The sequence below is a fragment of the Pinus tabuliformis genome, chromosome 3_2 (genome assembly GCF_031772625.1).
Source record: "Pinus tabuliformis cultivar Carrire ecotype Pingquan chromosome 3_2, CPIR1, whole genome shotgun sequence".
Taxonomy (NCBI): Eukaryota; Viridiplantae; Streptophyta; class Pinopsida; order Pinales; family Pinaceae; genus Pinus; species Pinus tabuliformis.
Window position 1 is genome coordinate 817756729 of NC_142302.1, and position 17705 is coordinate 817774433.

General features: G+C 40.0%; 1 protein-coding gene across 1 annotated transcript; it reads left to right on the forward strand.

Annotated features, from left to right (window-relative positions):
- The first annotated feature begins 31 nt into the window (after positions 1 to 31).
- LOC149183156 (uncharacterized) lies at positions 32 to 3258 on the forward strand. The gene is made up of 4 exons (XM_089414852.1): positions 32 to 366; positions 571 to 1694; positions 1998 to 2073; positions 2331 to 3258. The coding sequence occupies exons 1-4, from the start codon at positions 32 to 34 to the stop codon at positions 3256 to 3258; spliced, it is 2463 nt and encodes an 820-aa protein (XP_089270978.1).
- The last annotated feature ends 14447 nt before the right edge of the window (positions 3259 to 17705 follow it).

Consider the following 17705-nt stretch of genomic DNA (forward strand, 5'->3'; position numbering starts at 1 on the left):
GGGGTCCAGCATCAGAGACCCCATGCTGGACATGGTGGAGGAGCTCTCTCAGCGTTGGGACCTTTTAGATTTCAATCCTGTCCGCGGCATTTACACTTGGTCCAATAACAGGGTTGGAACAGACCACATTTCAGCTCGTTTAGACCGATTCCTGGTGCAAAGCTCCATAATGATGAACAAAAAGATTATCATCACAAAAATTCTGCCTAAACTTGCCTCTGATCATAAGCCTATTCAGCTCCTCCTGGAAGATGAAGAAGACCTGGGACCTATTCCATTTCAGTTCAACCCTCTTTGGATCGAGAGAGAAGGTTTTTTAGAGACAGTGAAGGCAGCATGGGCCAAATCCTTCTTGGGATCCCCAAGGTATGTCTGGGAGAAAAAGTTGAAAGCCACAAAACAAGCCTTGAAGGACTAGATAAAGAGACCAACCCCTTCTCCTATTGATCAAAGAAAGGAGGCAGTCCAGTCATTGCAGACCCTGTAAATAGATATGGAAATCAAAGATATCACAACAGAGTTGGTGGAAAAATAAATAAAAGCCCAATGATCCACATATCAATCTCTCAGAAAGGAAGAAGAATATTGGAGACTCAAATCCAGAAGTCTGTGGTTGAGGGTTGGAGATCGGAACACCTCCTTCTTCCATCGGCAATATAGAGCGAGACTGTCCAGGAATCATATAGCAAAAATCAAAACAGTTGAGGGCCATGTCTGTAAAGGGTTTAATCAAGTCAAAGTTGTCGCCGAAACCCATTTCAGGAATCTATACAGAGAAGGAACTCAAAGCAACGATGAGGAAGCTGCTGACTTCCTCTCTAACATCCCTTCTCTCATCAGCCCTGAAGATAACGCAATCCTCTGCAGGCCAATCACTGAGGAGGAAACCATAAACGTTATCTGGTCCATGGACGCAGACAAGGCACCTGGGCCTGATGGATTCTCAATCCATTTCTACAAATCTTGTTGGTACCTTATCAAAGCTGATCTCCTCAAAATGATAAGTTGGTTTATGAAAAAAGCCAAGATAGGTGGAGGAACCAACTCCACTTACCTCGCTTTAATCCCCAAAGACACCAACCCTGAGTCATTTGCAAGATTCAGGCCCATTTCGTTGTGTAATGCTTCTTATAAAATTCTGGCTAAACTGTTAGCAAATCGGATCAAGCCATTGTTAAAAAGATTGATCTCCTCTTCTCAAGGTGGTTTTGTGGAAGGCAGGCACATTCTGGACAATGTAATCCAAGTTCAGGAGACTATACATTCAAGCAAGCAGCGGAATGAGAAAGGTATGTTGATAAAATTAGATATGGCAAACGCCTTCGATAGAGTTGATCGCACTTTCCTTAGCAAATTCCTTCTCTCCTTTGGCTTTTCGACCCACTTTGTTCATCTTATTAAAGCCTGCATTGACAATCCGTGGATTGCCCCTTTAGTCAATGGTCGCCCTACAAATTTTTTCCAAGCTCAAAGAGGTATCAGGCAGGGATGCCCTCTCTCCCCATTCCTGTACATCTTAATGGCAGACTCCCTTAGTCATAAGCTCACTGCTGAAAGACTTAATGGCAACATTCTAGGACTCAAACCTTCTCACGGAGCAGATGCCTTGAACCACGCCCTCTTTGCTGACAATTCCCTTCTCCTTGGTGGAGATTCCACCAAAATAGCCAAAGCTATTGACACTGTTTTCAGAAGTTAATGCAGAGCCTCAGGGGCTTTAATCAACGAGAGCAAAAGCGAAGTCTTTAGTTGGAATATAGATCAACGGGAACTCACTGGCATAACCACTCTACTCGGATTCAAAGATCAAGCAACATGGGACAAATTTAAGTACATGGGTCTCCCCATCATATCTGGAACCAATAAAAGATCGCTATGGAGTGAAATAATCTCTAAAATAAAAATAAAAAATTGCAACGTGGGGAGGCTACTGGCTGACTAAGGGCAACAAAGTAATTTTAATTAAATCCATGCTGTCGATGCTTCCAATCTTTCAGGCAGTGTTTCTCCTTGCACCAAGAAACGTCATGGAGCAGATCTCCAAATTGCTCAGAGACTTCTTGTGGTAGGGAGGTAAGGGCAACGAAAAAAATGCATTTGGTGAACTGGGAAGTGGTCAAAAAAACAATGGCAGAAGGCGGGCTACAAATTAGAGACCCCACTCTTGTCAATTTAGCGCTGGGAGGAAAGATTTTGTGGAAGCTGATCCACAAGCCCTCTCACCCAGTTAGTGTCACTCTGTGTTCAAAGTATGGACCCAACAAATCCCTCAGCAATCTGCACAACGCTAATACAACAAATTACACGTAGGTGTGGAAATTATGCTGCAGAAGCAACAACTTCTTCAACAAACAGGTCTACAGGATTCCTGGCAACGGCAAACACACCCACCTGTGGCTCGACAGTATTATGGGGAAAGAACTTATGAACAACAATGAGGACATAACAGATCTCAGGGACTGGCTGAAGCAAGCAGGAGTCAACAGCATATACGACCTTTCAAATTGGGATCAGCGTGGAGATTGGGCAGGATGGGATTTTCATGGAGTCCCTGCCCGGTTATCCCTTCAACAAACCCTGCTCGAAGATCTGCTGGAGGACGCTGCCCCTGTCAATAGATCCATGAAAGATAGCTGGGGTTGGGGCCAGTCCAGAGTCTACACCACAGCTGCAGGTTATAGAGCTTTGCAGGCCTCAAGAAATAGCAGTCAAACTCCGGCCTTCTGGAAGAATGTCTGGGATTCCCTAGCCTTACCAAAAGTGAATTTCTTCTTCTGGACTCTGGTCCATAATAAACTTCTAACGGGTGATAATATGGAAAAAAGGAACATAGTAGGGCCGCATAGATGTGTGTTATGCAGCAACAACTTCGAAACATCCCAGCACCTTTTCTTGGAGTGCATTTTTGCTAAAGAGGTCTGGGGAATCATTTTACAGGAATTTCAGATTTCAGTGCCTTCCCAGATCTCTGTCTCAGATCTCTTTGCTTCATGGAGTCTCTTCTATCCCCATCATACCCCTCCCAAATCATTCTGGCGCAAAATCTGGACAGCGCTCCCCAAATATGTTTGTTGGCAGCTTTGGTTGGCCCGCAATCAGCTGATTTTCAAAGAGATGAGGCACTCACCGTTGCAAGTAGCTGCAAAAGCTAAATCCTTTCTCCTGGAAGCGGCCCAACAACAGTATTTTAAAGAAGATCCTTTGTTACAGCCAGAAGAAAAGAGGTGGCTAGGCCTGTTAGTGCCTTATCCATGTTAGCATCTTCTCTCTCCTCAAAAGGACAATCCGGATTGGCGCATAAGAGACGATGATGAAAAATTTCAATCTTGGTGGTGGACTCAAAATTTATCCACAATATTCTTTGACGGAACGTCCAAAGGTAATCCTGGTGTTGCTGGTGCTGGGCGGGTCATCTACTCTCCGGATGGGTTTTCAAAAGACTGCTTCAGCTGGGGATTAGGCCAGAAATCCAACAACCAAGCAGAGATTCTTGGGCTCCTCAAATCTTGCCTTATTGCAAGAGACAAAGGAGTCAAAGACCTTCAAGTTTTCGGAGATTCAGAGATAATAATAAAAAATCTAAATTTGGGGACACTGTTTAGCAATGCCAACCTCAACAAAATCCTGGACAAATTGAAGAGAGTTCTCCTATACTTTGACACATGCAAGTTTTACCATATTCTTAGAAAATAAAATAGTGAAGCTGATCAGATGGCAAACAAAGGCAGCTCTCTTATGAAAGGACTGCTAATTGTAAACAATGAAAGTTTTGTACAAATGCCCTGAAAATGTAGCAGATCAAAAACAGCAGCAGTTAGAACTCTGCAATGTAACAGGGGTCACTCGGAAAAGACCCAAAATCTCTTCAAATAAATAAATTCCATAACCGTTACAGTTAAAAAAAAAATACTGTCGTTTGCATTATTTCCAATGTATGCAAAACTCATCCACTTTGAAAATGAAATAATTAAAAGAGTGAAGGAATTTTCTTGGTTTTATCTTTTACAATTTTATCACGCCTAATATACATCCCACTCATCGATTTCAAATCTTCAGAGGCATGCTCACATCCCACTCGTTGAGGTCCAAATCTTTAGAGGCATGTTCTAGCCTGCATTGATTAATCTCAAAGAGTAGGCCACCCTAGGGAGTTTTCACTCCGTTCATAGTCAATACACAATGTATCAATTCTTGCATAGTAATTCGGTCTTTCTGTCAAAAAAATAAAAAATAAAATAAAATAAAATAGTTATATATATATATATATATATATATATATATATATATATATATATCTGTGTGTGGAAAATTTTATTTTAGTTAAAATAAGTTGTGATTCTTTCAAGATTGTCAAGGTTCATTGCTCTTTCGTAGAAACTAACCCAACCACATTAGTAAATGTGGTTGATACTTGTTGATCGACGTCATTTTCATATGACATATAAAATGTGGAAAATGACGTTGATTGGTGTAAATCAACCATATTTACTAATATGGTTGCGCTAGTTGATGGTTAACGTGAGTGGGGTGGATTTGTTGACCATGGTTGACTATAGTTGACATTAAATGACTACGGTTAAAATTGGTCGGTGAGCATCGATAATGTTTGACAATGATTGATCATTTTTGGCAAGGATACCATAGTTGACAATGGTTGACCATAATTACCATGGTTGACTTTGGTTGATTATGGTCAACATTAATTTACCATGGTTGACTAAGGATTAAGAGGATAAAATGTGGTGGACTAAACATGACCATGGAAGACCAAGTTGACCATGGTTGCCCATGTTGACCATCTTTAACCATGGTTAACATTGGTTGTCCATGGTTCACCATGGTTGGATGGTTGATCATTATTGACCATGGTCAACAATGGTTGGCCATGTTTACTATGAAAAACCCACGGGGGCTTCACCCGATAAACCTCTGACATATCACGTGCATTCGTGGCATATTAAACAATACCCCTAATTTGACTACATATTGAAAAATACATCTAAAAATCATATTATTTAACCCCCTACCAACATGAACCCAATACAAATTCCTAATTTAAAAACCCTACTTTCACTAGATATTGTAGGCATCCATTTTTCCATTAACATTTTGTATACACTTTTATATTTATTCACTAACATTGAGCTCGATTTTGTATACTTGTTGATATAAAAGCCCTTTACCCCTTAATATATGCTCAATATATTATGTCATTTTCCCCTCAATATATATCCCCAAGTATGAACCCATGTGGTATGGTATTTCTCCCTCAGTGAATCCCCCATGGGAAAACCAAGGATTACTAGAATAAATTAAGGTGCGCTAAGGGTGACCATGGATGACCATGTTGAGTATGATTGACCATGGGGACCATAGTTGACAACATTGGTCAACATGATTATTTGACTATGGTGATCTGAATTTAAAAAAGAACACAATAAATTAAAGATATAACCATAAATATAGATATGCAACAGAAATAACACTTCATTTCATTAATATTAGATATTGAAATATGCTTACAAACAGAGTGGAAATAAGACTAGCTCGGGTGATGGTAGCTTATCTCTGAGAAGAGATGTGGCGGCTACATCCTCTAAATTGTGTTATAATGAGGCTTGAGGGCCTATTTATTTTTGAGAAACAATAGAAAACCTCAAACATCCAAAAACCTAACCCTAGGAGAGGAAACGCCAAACTATGGGCCCCATTCGGGTAAGTTGGTACATCAACTTCCCTGGGTCGTAACTTTGGCTTATGATCTCCATTTGACGCGCACGATACCTCGTTAGAAAGATCTATTCGAGGACTACAATTGGTGATAGTGAATATCGAGTTAAAATCTCATATTTTACACTAGTTATTTTCCAAAAGAAACGTTGTTTAGGGCCTCAAAACGCCTCCAAAATTTGACGACCCCAAAAACTGCAAAACATAGTAAATTGTGCTACAATTAAGGAAATTGAAAAAATGAAAGAAACAATGGTGGGGGTCCAAGTGGAATAGGCAGTTGGCCACCAATATCCACCTAGATCATATGGTTAATTACAGTTGTCCATGCTCACCATGTGTTAGACATGGGTGACTATAAGTGACCATTGTAATCCATTGTTAATTATGGTTGACCATAGTTTGACTATATTTTCCATGGATGATTATGGTTGACTATAGTTTTCCATGGTTTACTTGGCTTGATTATTGTTTACCATGGTTTGCATTTGCTTGACCATAGTTTGATTATAATTTAATTATGTTGGATCATTGTTTGACTACGATTGACCATGGCTTAACTGTGGTTGATGATGGTTGACCAGGATTTTACTATGATTAAAACTAGTGTTTGACTAAGGTTCAACATGGTTTAACTATGGTCAACCATGGTTGACTATAGTTGACCATGATTTTCATATGGTTTGACTATGGTTGACAATGGTTTGGTTGTGGATTATCTATGGTTGGGCTTGCTTTGACTATGGTTACCATTTTGATGATGGTTAACCATGGTTTGACTATGGTTGACTATGTGCTATTGTTTGATTATGGTTGTCCATGGTTTGATTATGGTTAACAATGTAAACTTTGAAACGTGAACTGATATGATTACCTGCTTTTTTGAGGTAGCAAAAAAATCATCTCATTTTGAAAGTGTTGATTTAGAATACACTTTTTTTAGCATAGTTTTGACACTTTAAATTTTCTTATGTATGAAGTATAGTTTTTTTTTTTAATGTTAGTTATTTTCATGCTGATTTTGAAACATGTTGATGCAACATCAACCCCTCTTTTTAGAGGGCTTATTTTTGACACTTTAAATTTTCTAATGTATTAAGTGTAGATATTTTTTAAATGTTGGTAATTTTCACACGGATTTTGAAAAGCATCAACATTTTTCTTTTAAAGAAATTTTTGACACTTTAAAATTTCTTATGTCCTAAGTATGCACAATTGTTTTTTAAATGTTGATTATTTAACAATTTTTTATGTTTTTTTATTTCATTTCTCATTTTTCGTCCTAGGATGTTAGCTTTTTAAGGGTTTTCCAAACATGCGTCTTTTTTGTTTTCCTTTGAAATGTTTTTTTATAATAGATTCTTTTTTTTTTTGGAAAAAATAAAAATAATAATAATATTATATATATATATATATATATATATATATATATATATATATAACAAATATAAAAATATACATATAAAAGACAAAAGAAACATAAAAATGTGAAAAAAAACATAATTATCTCATATATAAAAAAATACACAGAAAATTTAAAAAACAATAAATAAAAATACAAAAAAAAATTAGAAAGAAACCTAATTAAAAAAATAAATAAATAAATAATCAAGAACACTAAAAAATGAACAATTTTAAATAATTAAAAAACAAACAAACAAAAAATAAAAAACATGAAAATTAAATTAAACATTTAAAAATAACAAAAACATTATAATAAAAAAAAAAAAAAAAACAATTAAAAAAACATAATTAATTAAAGCAATAAAATGTTAGTTTTATATATATATATATATATATATATATATATATAGTGCCTTGGAGCCGTAGGCCTTGTCTGGTCGATTCTCATAATCGGTCGGGCAAAGCCCAGGGCCCTTGGCTGTTCGTGGAGCTGCCCGACCTCCATGACTAGCTAGCCCAATGTCTGGGGGTTGTGGGCCTTTCCCGACTATTGGGTTGGTCGCCCGTGGAGCTGCACATAGCCTCCGTGGCTGGCCAACCCAGCGTCCAAGGGCCCTAGACCTTGCCCGACAATTGGGCTGGGCGGCCATGGAGGTGCATGCAGCCTCCACGGCCGGTCAGCCCAGTGTCTTGGGGCCCTGGGCCTTGTCCGATTGGTTCCAAGAATCGGTCAGGCAAGGGCCAGGGCCCCCGACCATGGATGTTGCACGCAACGCCACGATCGAGGGCTTTGGGCCTTGCTCGGTCGATTCTTTGAATCAACCGACCAACACAACAGCCAGGGGCCTTGGACTTTGCTTGGCTGGTTCTTAGAATCGGCCGGGAAAGGCCCAAGATGGCCCTGGGCCTTGCCCAATTGATTCTAAGAATCGATCAGGCAAGGTCCAAGGCTCCCGTGCATTTTTTTGTTTTTGTTTTTTTAACTTTTTATTTTTTTAGATATATATATATATATATATAATTTTTTTATTTTATTTTTGTTTATGTTTTTTTTATTATAATGTTTTTGCTATTTTTAAATGTTTTCAATTTACTTTTTATGTTTTTAATTTATATTTTTTAATTATTTAAAATCCTTTCATTTTTTACCCTTTTTTGGGTTAATTTTCTAATTTTTTATTTTTTATTTTTTAGAATTTTAGTTTTTAATTTTTTTTTTTTTTTAAATTTGTTATCTTTTACATGATAATTATGTTTTTTTCATATTATAATTATATATATATATATATATATATATATATATATATATATATATGTTATTATTTTTATTCTATTTTGCAAAAGAATTTAAAATTTCCATTATAAAAAAAACATTGCAAAGAAAAACAAAAAGCGCATGTTTGGAAAACCTTTAAAAAACTAACATCCTAGGATGAAAAACAAGAAGAGAAATAAGACAACTTGAAAATTTGTTAACTTTTAAACTTTTTTTGCAATGTGTCAAGTTGTCTTAGGCTAAGTTTTTAAAGTCGTCATATTTTTAGCATTTAAAAAAGAAATTACTCTTTGTATAATGACTCTTTCATTCAGGTGTTCATTTAAAAACACATTTAGCCATAATTTTTTTTCATAATCTCATGGTTGAATATTGTCAAAATTTTAAGGTTTTCCAGCGTTTCAGTGTTCCAGCATCAACATTTTTCATTTTTTTTTTTTAATGTTTTTTTGGGGTTTTTTGGCTAGAGTTCTTGTTTTGAGTTTACAGTTCCTGTTTCAAAGTTTACATTGTTGGTTGATAATGGTTGACAATAGCTAACCATCGTTTGATTCTATTGACCATTATTGTTTTTGGTTTAACCATGAGCTATGGTTTGACTATGGTATGATTATGATTGTTTATGGTTTAACTTTGGTTGATGATGGTTGATGATGGTTGACCATGGTTGACCATGGTTAACTATATTTTGACTATGGTTAACCAAGGTTGTCAATGGTCGGCAATGTTGACCATATTTGACTATGGGTGATCATATGAGACTATGGTAGTCCATCATGGTTGTCAATAGTTGGTGACCATAGTTGACTATGGTGGACCATAATTGATGATGGTTGATTATTGTCAATCTAGTCAACCATTAACAAATTTGGTTCACCATGAATAAACATATCAATCATGATGAGCCATGAACTACATGGTAAACCATAATTAACCATGGCCATCTTCTGTTAATCAAAATCAGTCATAGACATCAGGGTCAAACATAGTCAAACCTGGTAAACCGTGTTCACCATATTAGATATCATATTTTGTTCGTTTCATTGTGACATTGTTATTTATTTGTCACATCTGACATTATTTCTTTATTTATCAAATTGTGACATTGACTTCGGTTAATCTAATTGCAACATTGATTTTTAGTCACATCACAATGTTGATTTTTGTTCGTTACTTGTGTTAGGTTCCTATACCAATAGGTTTCATTTTTCATGATTGACTGTAGAAGGGCCAAATATGTTCATCCTTGCATGTTGCAAAGGTTCCATATTTTGTAAACAAAGCAAGAAAATTAAAAAATGAAAAGAGGGTATGCCCTAAAAGAAAAATCAAAGGGAAAAAAGAATGGATTGGTCAGAAAAAATGATAAAAATGAACCCCAAACAAAAGACCAAGAAAGTGTGCTAGTTGAAATGCCACTACTGTTCCATTGTTGCAGAATTTCATTGTGTATAGGTGGTTGATTCTGCATACAGTTGATGAATAGCCAGACAGTTCAATCCTGGTTAGATCATGTTTGAATTTACTTGTCTTTAGAATAGAGAATAAAGATCTGTCCAAACAGTGTAAGCTTGGCAGATGAGTAAATAGGTAGAGAAACAAAGGAGCCCAACTGCTTAATCTGGGCCCTTGGAAGAGATAAGGGTAGATTTAGATAGGAAGGCATTCAAAAGAAAAAGAGGAAAATCAGGGTTTGCTAGTCCAAATGCACCCAATCAAAAGGAAGAAAAAATGCTAGGTGTTTTTAGGCTGGGTAGGCAGTTTGAGGTTGCAGAAGCAAGTTTGTGATCATTTTTGTCTTGTCAAGAAAGACTTATCTCATGTATGTCACAAATACCATGGCAAAGTGACTGCAGGACAGTGGAAGCATGACTAACTCCCCCTTTCATTCCCCCAGAAATCATTTACTAACATCCCCTCAAGGACCTTGGGATCTGCCCAATAGTCCTATTTCACTTCATTTTATGAGAAATGCTAAGTTGAACTCTGAGTTTACTTAGTTAAAAGAAGCCACATTTCTTGTGTAAAAGATCTTACCATTTTACTTCATTTCCCTAAAAACCTAAGTTATTACCCTATAAACTTAGCGTTACCTATCCATAAAATCATATTAACATTAACTTTATTATTTAGCTCCTTTATCATTTGCCCTACCCCCTATTCTACAAAAAACTATATAAAAAACCCAAAAAATACCTAAATATTCCTACCCCTGGCAACTATAGCCTTATAATACAGATTTGGGGAATTATGAGTCCATTTGGGACCTTAATAATAGCCCCTCCACGTTTAACAAACATTGGGGTTTATTTAACGCCAGGTTAAATAAATAACCGCACTCAAACCCCCCTCATAAACCATAGATTAGCCCCCCCGCGCACATTAAAAAGGGATTTGTTTGACGTTTGGTTAAACAAATAACCATACCCGCCTGTATAAACCACACAAAATACCATAACCCAAAGTTTAGAACCCCACAAATATTATTAAATGATAAAATAAGGTGTGGGTCCCTATGTTCTGAACCCCCGCTACTTGCATTACCCGTCCACCATCTGATCCAGCGTCGTAGATCCAACGGCTGGCGGCAATATCGGAGCCCCTCATCTGCCGAGAGTTAGCGTCCGGGGGATGGGCAGTATTTCTGCTGTACCCCTGCCACGTGTCGTCTTCCCGGCGTGATCGGAGCCCCCTCCTGCAAAACCACCACGGGCCAAAGGCGGTGTGGGGAATACCGCTTACCACCCCGCCGCCTCCCCCCTGACGTCATACCCACGTCACCTCATGACGTTGCATCCACGTCGCCCGTCACTGCTCCGTGCCAGTGCCATATCATCTGCTGACATCACCACCCCGCCACCATGTCGTCCGCCACGTCATCCGACACGTCAGCTGCCACGTCATCCTCCGTACCCGCTACACGACAAAAATGCGTCATGATGATGTCATCATAAAAAAGCGCCAAAAAGCCCAAATTTTGTTAAAACTCATGAAAGTGATGGTTTACGTTCATTTTTATTTGTTCGCTTGCGGAGACTGTGCATGCCACTTACGACCAATTCACCTCCAGAACTCCAATTCGCCACCCAGACGAGTTCACTCTGCAAACTCGGCCTCCTCAGCTCAGTGTTGTACCTGCAATTTGTACCAGTCACCTGTAAAATAGGTATTTACCCGTTATTCGCCCGTAAACCCTGTTTTTCGAAATTTCTCCATTGAAATCGCCTGAGGAACTAGAATTCAAAGTAAAATGTGCTCCTGCCTATGAATCACCGCCTTTTAATTCACTATGTGAGCCATTGTTCAAAAGAAAACCTGCAAACTTTGCCCTCCTCTGCAAATTGGTCATTAAACCACACTTCGAGCCCATTTCCACCGGCAGAGTCTCCAAAACTGCCCAAATAGTGAGTTAATTCGTCAAAATCCACTGCAAAAAAGCGCCAGTTCCTCTGTTTTATCCAGCTTCCCAATTCAACCCTGCAGACTTTGTCTTTCTCCTCTGAGTTCTGCCTAGTGAGGCCATTTCTATATCAAAGCTCAGTCTGCAAATTCCCTGGGAAAGGCTTCAGAGCCAGTGCTCTATTTTTTGTTGTTGCACAGACCCGAATTCCAAATTACAAGCACAGAAAATTCAAAGATGGCCACTCCAGCAGCCTTGAATATCACTCCTCTCAATGCACCCCACAGGGAATTAGAAGCACTACCTTTGGCTGATAGGGACTACCTAATCCAAGACTTGGTTGGTGATAGAAACCATCTGCAGACATTCTGTGAGCTGAGAAACAGTTATTTGAATAACAATGATGTTTATGGGATATGGGAATCAAATTTTCCCATATACTTCCTCCCCTCTGTCAATATCTTCCTTGAGATAATTCACCTCTGTTGTGAAAACTATGAACCAACTCAAAGGGCAGTGAAGTCTCCATCTAGGAGCATCCTCTTTCATATAACTCCTGACTCCATCAATCAAATGCTAAACTTCAAGCCAAGTTAGTTTCTGGCCCCTCTCTCTATTAAATTCTTTCTTGATGAAGGTCCCAAACTCTCTAGCTCAAAGATAGCCCGAATTGCCCAATTATTCATGAGAGCAGATCGCCAGCCTACAAGGCCACCTCCTTTTCTCTATGTATGTTTCAATGAAGTGGGTGAATTACTGGTTGATATGATATCCTATGTGCTGGGTTTCAAGACAAGTGAACATATTGATGAAACTATATTGGTCTTGCTGTCTGCATTTACCCCAGGACAGCCCCCTGCTGTCAAATACAATTATGCCAAATTCATTGCCAATAAGATACATGATCAACTAGTGAAATTGGATAGGGAGGGAGTATTCAAGTATTCATCCTACATCTATCATCTGCTCCTGTATTACCAGCCAGACTGTTTCCAATTCCCCATCAAAAGATTGGACTCTAAAGGAGAAAAAATATCTGTGATTTTTTGGACCTCAATCTTTCATGAAGTCCGCAGCTCTCCCTACTCCTACTGTGAGTTCATTGACCTGTTTGTCTATCCAGTCTCTTCTCTCCTAAAGAGAACTCCTCCTGCTAGACTGTCTTATGATATGCAGAAAATATTGCAGCTCTCCAAGAACTACAGAATAGGTGACTGGTACTTCTACCAGCATCACACTGTCATCAGGATATATGGTTGTGAGCTATGTCCCTACAGACTGCCAAGATATGTGCCAATGAGACTGTTTGCCTTGGAATATTACAGGCAATTTATCAATTCAGATTTAACTCATTTCCATAGCACCAAGAAAAAGGCTCAGTTGAAATTCAGAGACCAACTAGGCCCCTTTGTCATGAACAAAAAAGAAGGATGGCAAGATGCTGATCAAATATTGGGGGAGAAACTCAAATTAAAAAGAAGCTTTTGGTGGGTACCCTATGACCCATATGGCTTTATCAATGCAAGGAAAATAAAATATAGGCTGTCAGCTTATGACCATTGCAAAATCCCACAGATAGAACAATTTGCCAACCAAGATGAGTGGGTGGAAGGCACACTAGTTGAAGAGTTCACCCAAGAAGAAATAATGGAGCAAAATGTGAAAGATTTGGAAAAGACTCTTGACTTGGATTCTTTTGGGCAGGTGTCATTCAAACTACCACAGCAAGTCGGAGAGGGCACATCAACTACTGCAGCTCCACAAGCTGCCTAAGAAAGGTCTACACCAGCAACAGGAACAACAAAGGGTAAGGAGGTAGTAGATACAGAGCAAGAAACAATGACAGACCAGCCAACTACCTCAAAGGAACAGAGTCAAGGGCAAGCCCCTCCACTACAGATAGAGGCACCACAGATTCCAGCATTACAGACTCCTCTCAATGAGGAAAGGAGCAAGAAATGGGACAGGGAAGAGACCACACCTGCAAGTGGGTCAACACAGCAGCCAGAGGCCAAAAGGCAGAGAGTAGATCCTCAAATTGAAGAGGAAATTAGTGAAGAAATCATAGAGAGTCCAAGGAGAGAGAGGGAAACCAGCCAGCAAACATCCACCAGCTCTCACAGACAAGAAACAGAGAGGCAACATGGTATGGAGGTATCCTCCTCAAGGCAGCAAGGTGCACAACCATCTGGTATTAAAGGAACTTTCATGGAAATCAAGGCCCAAAATGAGTTATTGAGAATATAGTTGTATGATCAATTTCTTAAGACAACACCCTCCAAACAGCAGAGATTAATGGCAGCTTATGACATTAAAGAGGAGAAAATGATCTTAAGTCATTTCAAGCCTAAGGTACCATAGCCACAGACAGCTGCAGATTACATAAAGACAAACTTAGAGGTCCTCGCCAAGGACATACACCCAATGGACCAAATTGAGCTACACAAGCAAACAGGTGAAATGGTCTATGCTACACTAGCAGACAAGGCAATGCTGGCCCACCAATTGAAGGAATCATTGAGAAATACATCTGCCCAATTGGATTTGGAAAGAATATCTTCCTTGGCTAAAGACAACCGAATAAAGACCCTGGAGGAAATTATTGTTGAGCTAGGGCATGATCCCAAGGATGCCAAGGGCATCAAAGCCCCCATAAGAAAAAAGGAAGAAGATATTGCTGCACTTAGAAAGTAACTGAAGCTGCCTGCAACCATGCACCCACCAACTACAGAACTTGCAGAAGAGAAGGCAGAAGAAGATACAATGGATTTGCTGATGAGGATGAACCAAAGAATAATTCAAATGGAGCAAGAACAGGAGAAAGAATTGCAAGGCAAGTAGGGAGAGTCGACCTCCCAGCCACCTATAACAGCTCCAAAGTCCCCACTGCCCTTCCCACAGTAGCAACAGTAATTCCTCCCATCATTCCAGCATCAACAACAGGTACATCAAAAATGGATGCTTCAGCAGCAGCAACAACAACAACATCATAATCTAGCATGAGTATGGAAGAAATGATTAGAGTAGTCAAAGAGATAGAAGTTCAAATGATAGAGCTGAAAGAGGCCAAAGAAAAGTTGGCCAAGCTAGAAGTAAGCTATGACAAGTCCAAGATAACCATGGCTGAGAAAACAAGGGAAATAAAGGCCTTGGACAATAAAATAAAGTCCTTAGAAAAAGAGCCTACTCTAGATAAAACTCTAGCTGAAATCAAGAAAATTTTGTGGGCCAAAATTGGCCAATCTATTACTGACCAATGGCAATCAATTCAGACTATACATGAGCAAATAGAATTGATAGGGATTGAAAAAATTGACTAAAAGGGGATCGTCGGTCTGCAACGCTCTGCAACCAAACCCTAGAAGCAGCGCTCGATGGAAACCTTCGGGGGGGGGGATCGACCCCCCCAGACTTCGGCCCTTTCGTTTTTGGCAGCCTACCTCCTGAGCCTGCCTTTACATCATCCGCCTCCCGATCCAGGGATAGAGGCAAAGAACCGGCGACAACCTATGCCTCAACAGCCAATGGACCTGCGGCTGAGAAAAGCCTCCCAACCCAAAGCGGAGCAACAAGATCATCCCCCTGCAAACCGATAGCGGAGGAAACCCCATCATTAATCATCGAAGACCCATGGATTGAAGAATACAGAGATCACATGAGCAAACATGCCCTGATCTGTCGCTTCATGGGAGTGAGACTCAATGAAAAAGCTCTATGCTGGTGGATAAACCAGAAATGGAAGCCCAAAGGGAACTATGAACTACAGTTAGGAGCAAGGAATTTCTTCACGGTCATCTTCACCCACAGGGAAGACAGAGATCGAACCTTCGAAGGAGGCCCGTACTTCTACAACTCGGCAGGACTCTACATAACGTACTGGAAGCCAAACTTTGTTCCAGAGCAAGAAGACTTCACAAAAGTTCTAGTCTGGCTCCGGCTATACTCCTTGCCGGTGGACTATTGGAATGAGCGAATCCTGGAAGCCATCGGGAACAAGCTGGGTGTCTTCATCAAAACTTCAGATCTCACATCTCAAGGTAAATACACTGCCTATGCTAGAATATGTGTTTATATGGATGTCTCAGGACCTCTCCCAGGTTATATTGCTCTGATCCACAAAGGTATTCAGTGGAAGCAGTCCATCGACTATGAGAATATCCCTTTTAGATGTAGGAAATGCCGACAGCATGGACATCTTAGTCATGGATGCCCTCTAAATCAACCCCCTTCTCAACCCCAATCGGATAAAGCAGACAACCCATCCCCTGATTTTATCCCTGTTGCCAGGAAGAGCAGAAAGCAGAAAGGGAAAAATCCTATGAAAAACCCCACCAATCCATTCCCCACACATCAAAATAGCTTTGAAGTTCTAATCAACCATGATCCTTTCGAAAACCTGCTGAAATCCCAAGCCCCCCTAGCTCAAGATCCACTCGGGCAGCCGCAACCATCCAACCCTTCATCCACCTCCACCCCTAGCCTAGACCATTCCCATTCCGAGGAGCAGCTTCAAGTCCTGCAACCCAACTCAGACCATAGCGATACAAGCCTTGCTCCTCTGAATACTCCTCCTGGCACATAAACTCAGCCAAATCCGAGGCCCTCAACTGCTCCCACCAATCCTCTAGAAGAAATTCTGGGTGACCTGGATCTCCAGGAGGTCAATGAGCAATGGTCCAAAGAGGGGGTGAACGCCATCCCCCAGGAACACCTGGAGAAAATTGAGATGGCATACTTGTAGTTAGAATATCTGAATCAGAATGCAGCTAAAAAGCAATGGGGAGAAAGCAGCCAAACAAGCATCCAAGCAAACCTAGACCTAGACCAATACAAGCCGAAAGGTCCAGGAAGAAAAAGAGGAAGAAAATCAACAAAGCAACAATTACAAGAACTCGGCAGGCGCCTAATAAATGAAGGAAAGATGAGGGCTCTGGTCCTAGCTACACCAAAGGTTTCTCAATGAAGATAACAACATGGAACATCAGAGGGCTGAATGGCCCCTCCAAAAGACGAATCCTTAAAAACCGTCTTTTCACGCAATCTCCAGACCTGGTCTTACTATAAGAATCCAAATGCTCAGCCAACGGCATAGAAACGCTCAAGAAGCTATTAGCAAACGGCTTCCAATGCACAAGCACGGAAGCCATTGGGCAAGCAGGAGGGCTCCTAATATTCTGGAACAAAAGCAAGTTCTTTCTGCAGAATGCACTATCCACAAAGCATTCGCTATCAGTGATCTTCAACATGCCGGAGTCCCAACAAACAATATGCATCACCAATGTGTATGGACCTCAGCGAATTCAGGAGAAGCTCAAGATGCTGGAAGACTTGAACGAAATAAAAAATCACCATGGGGCCAACCACTGGATCCTAGGTGGAGATTTCAACATGATCACCAACCTAGCGGAGAAGAAAGGGGGTCTAAGAAGATTAGATAGAGATGCGGAAGCTTTCACCACTTTCATAGCAGCATCTAAACTCATTGATGTTCCCACAGTCAATGGTCTACACACATGGAATAATAAGCAGGGGGGAAATCGACAAGTCGCATCAAGGCTCGATAGGTTCCTCATATTGGAATCCATCATGCTCCAGAATCTAGACATGGAAGCCAACATTCTGCCCATTGGTGGTTCAGATCACTGGCCAGTTCAGCTGCACTTCACCAATATGATAAAGCCCCAAAACTGCCCTTTTAGGTTCGAAAAATTCTGGACAGACCACCCAACCTTCATGAAAAATATACAAAGTTGGTGGACCCAAACCTCTGTTAAGAGCGACAACATCATGTACATATTTTAGCAAAAGCTCAAAAGCATTAAAACAAAGCTCAAATGCTAGAACAAGAACACTTTTGGTAACATTTTTCAAGCCAAAAAAGAGCTAGAGGAAAAA

Coding starts and splice junctions, on each gene's coding strand:
- LOC149183156 (XM_089414852.1), top strand. CDS start 32: ATGGTGGAGGAGCTCTCTCAGCGTTGGGACCTTTTAGATTTCAATCCT. Junction 1,695..1,997: donor TATTGACACTGTTTTCAGAA/GTTAATGCAGAG, acceptor CCAATCTTTCAG/GCAGTGTTTCTCCTTGCACC. Junction 2,074..2,330: donor AGACTTCTTGTGGTAGGGAG/GTAAGGGCAACG, acceptor ATTATGCTGCAG/AAGCAACAACTTCTTCAACA.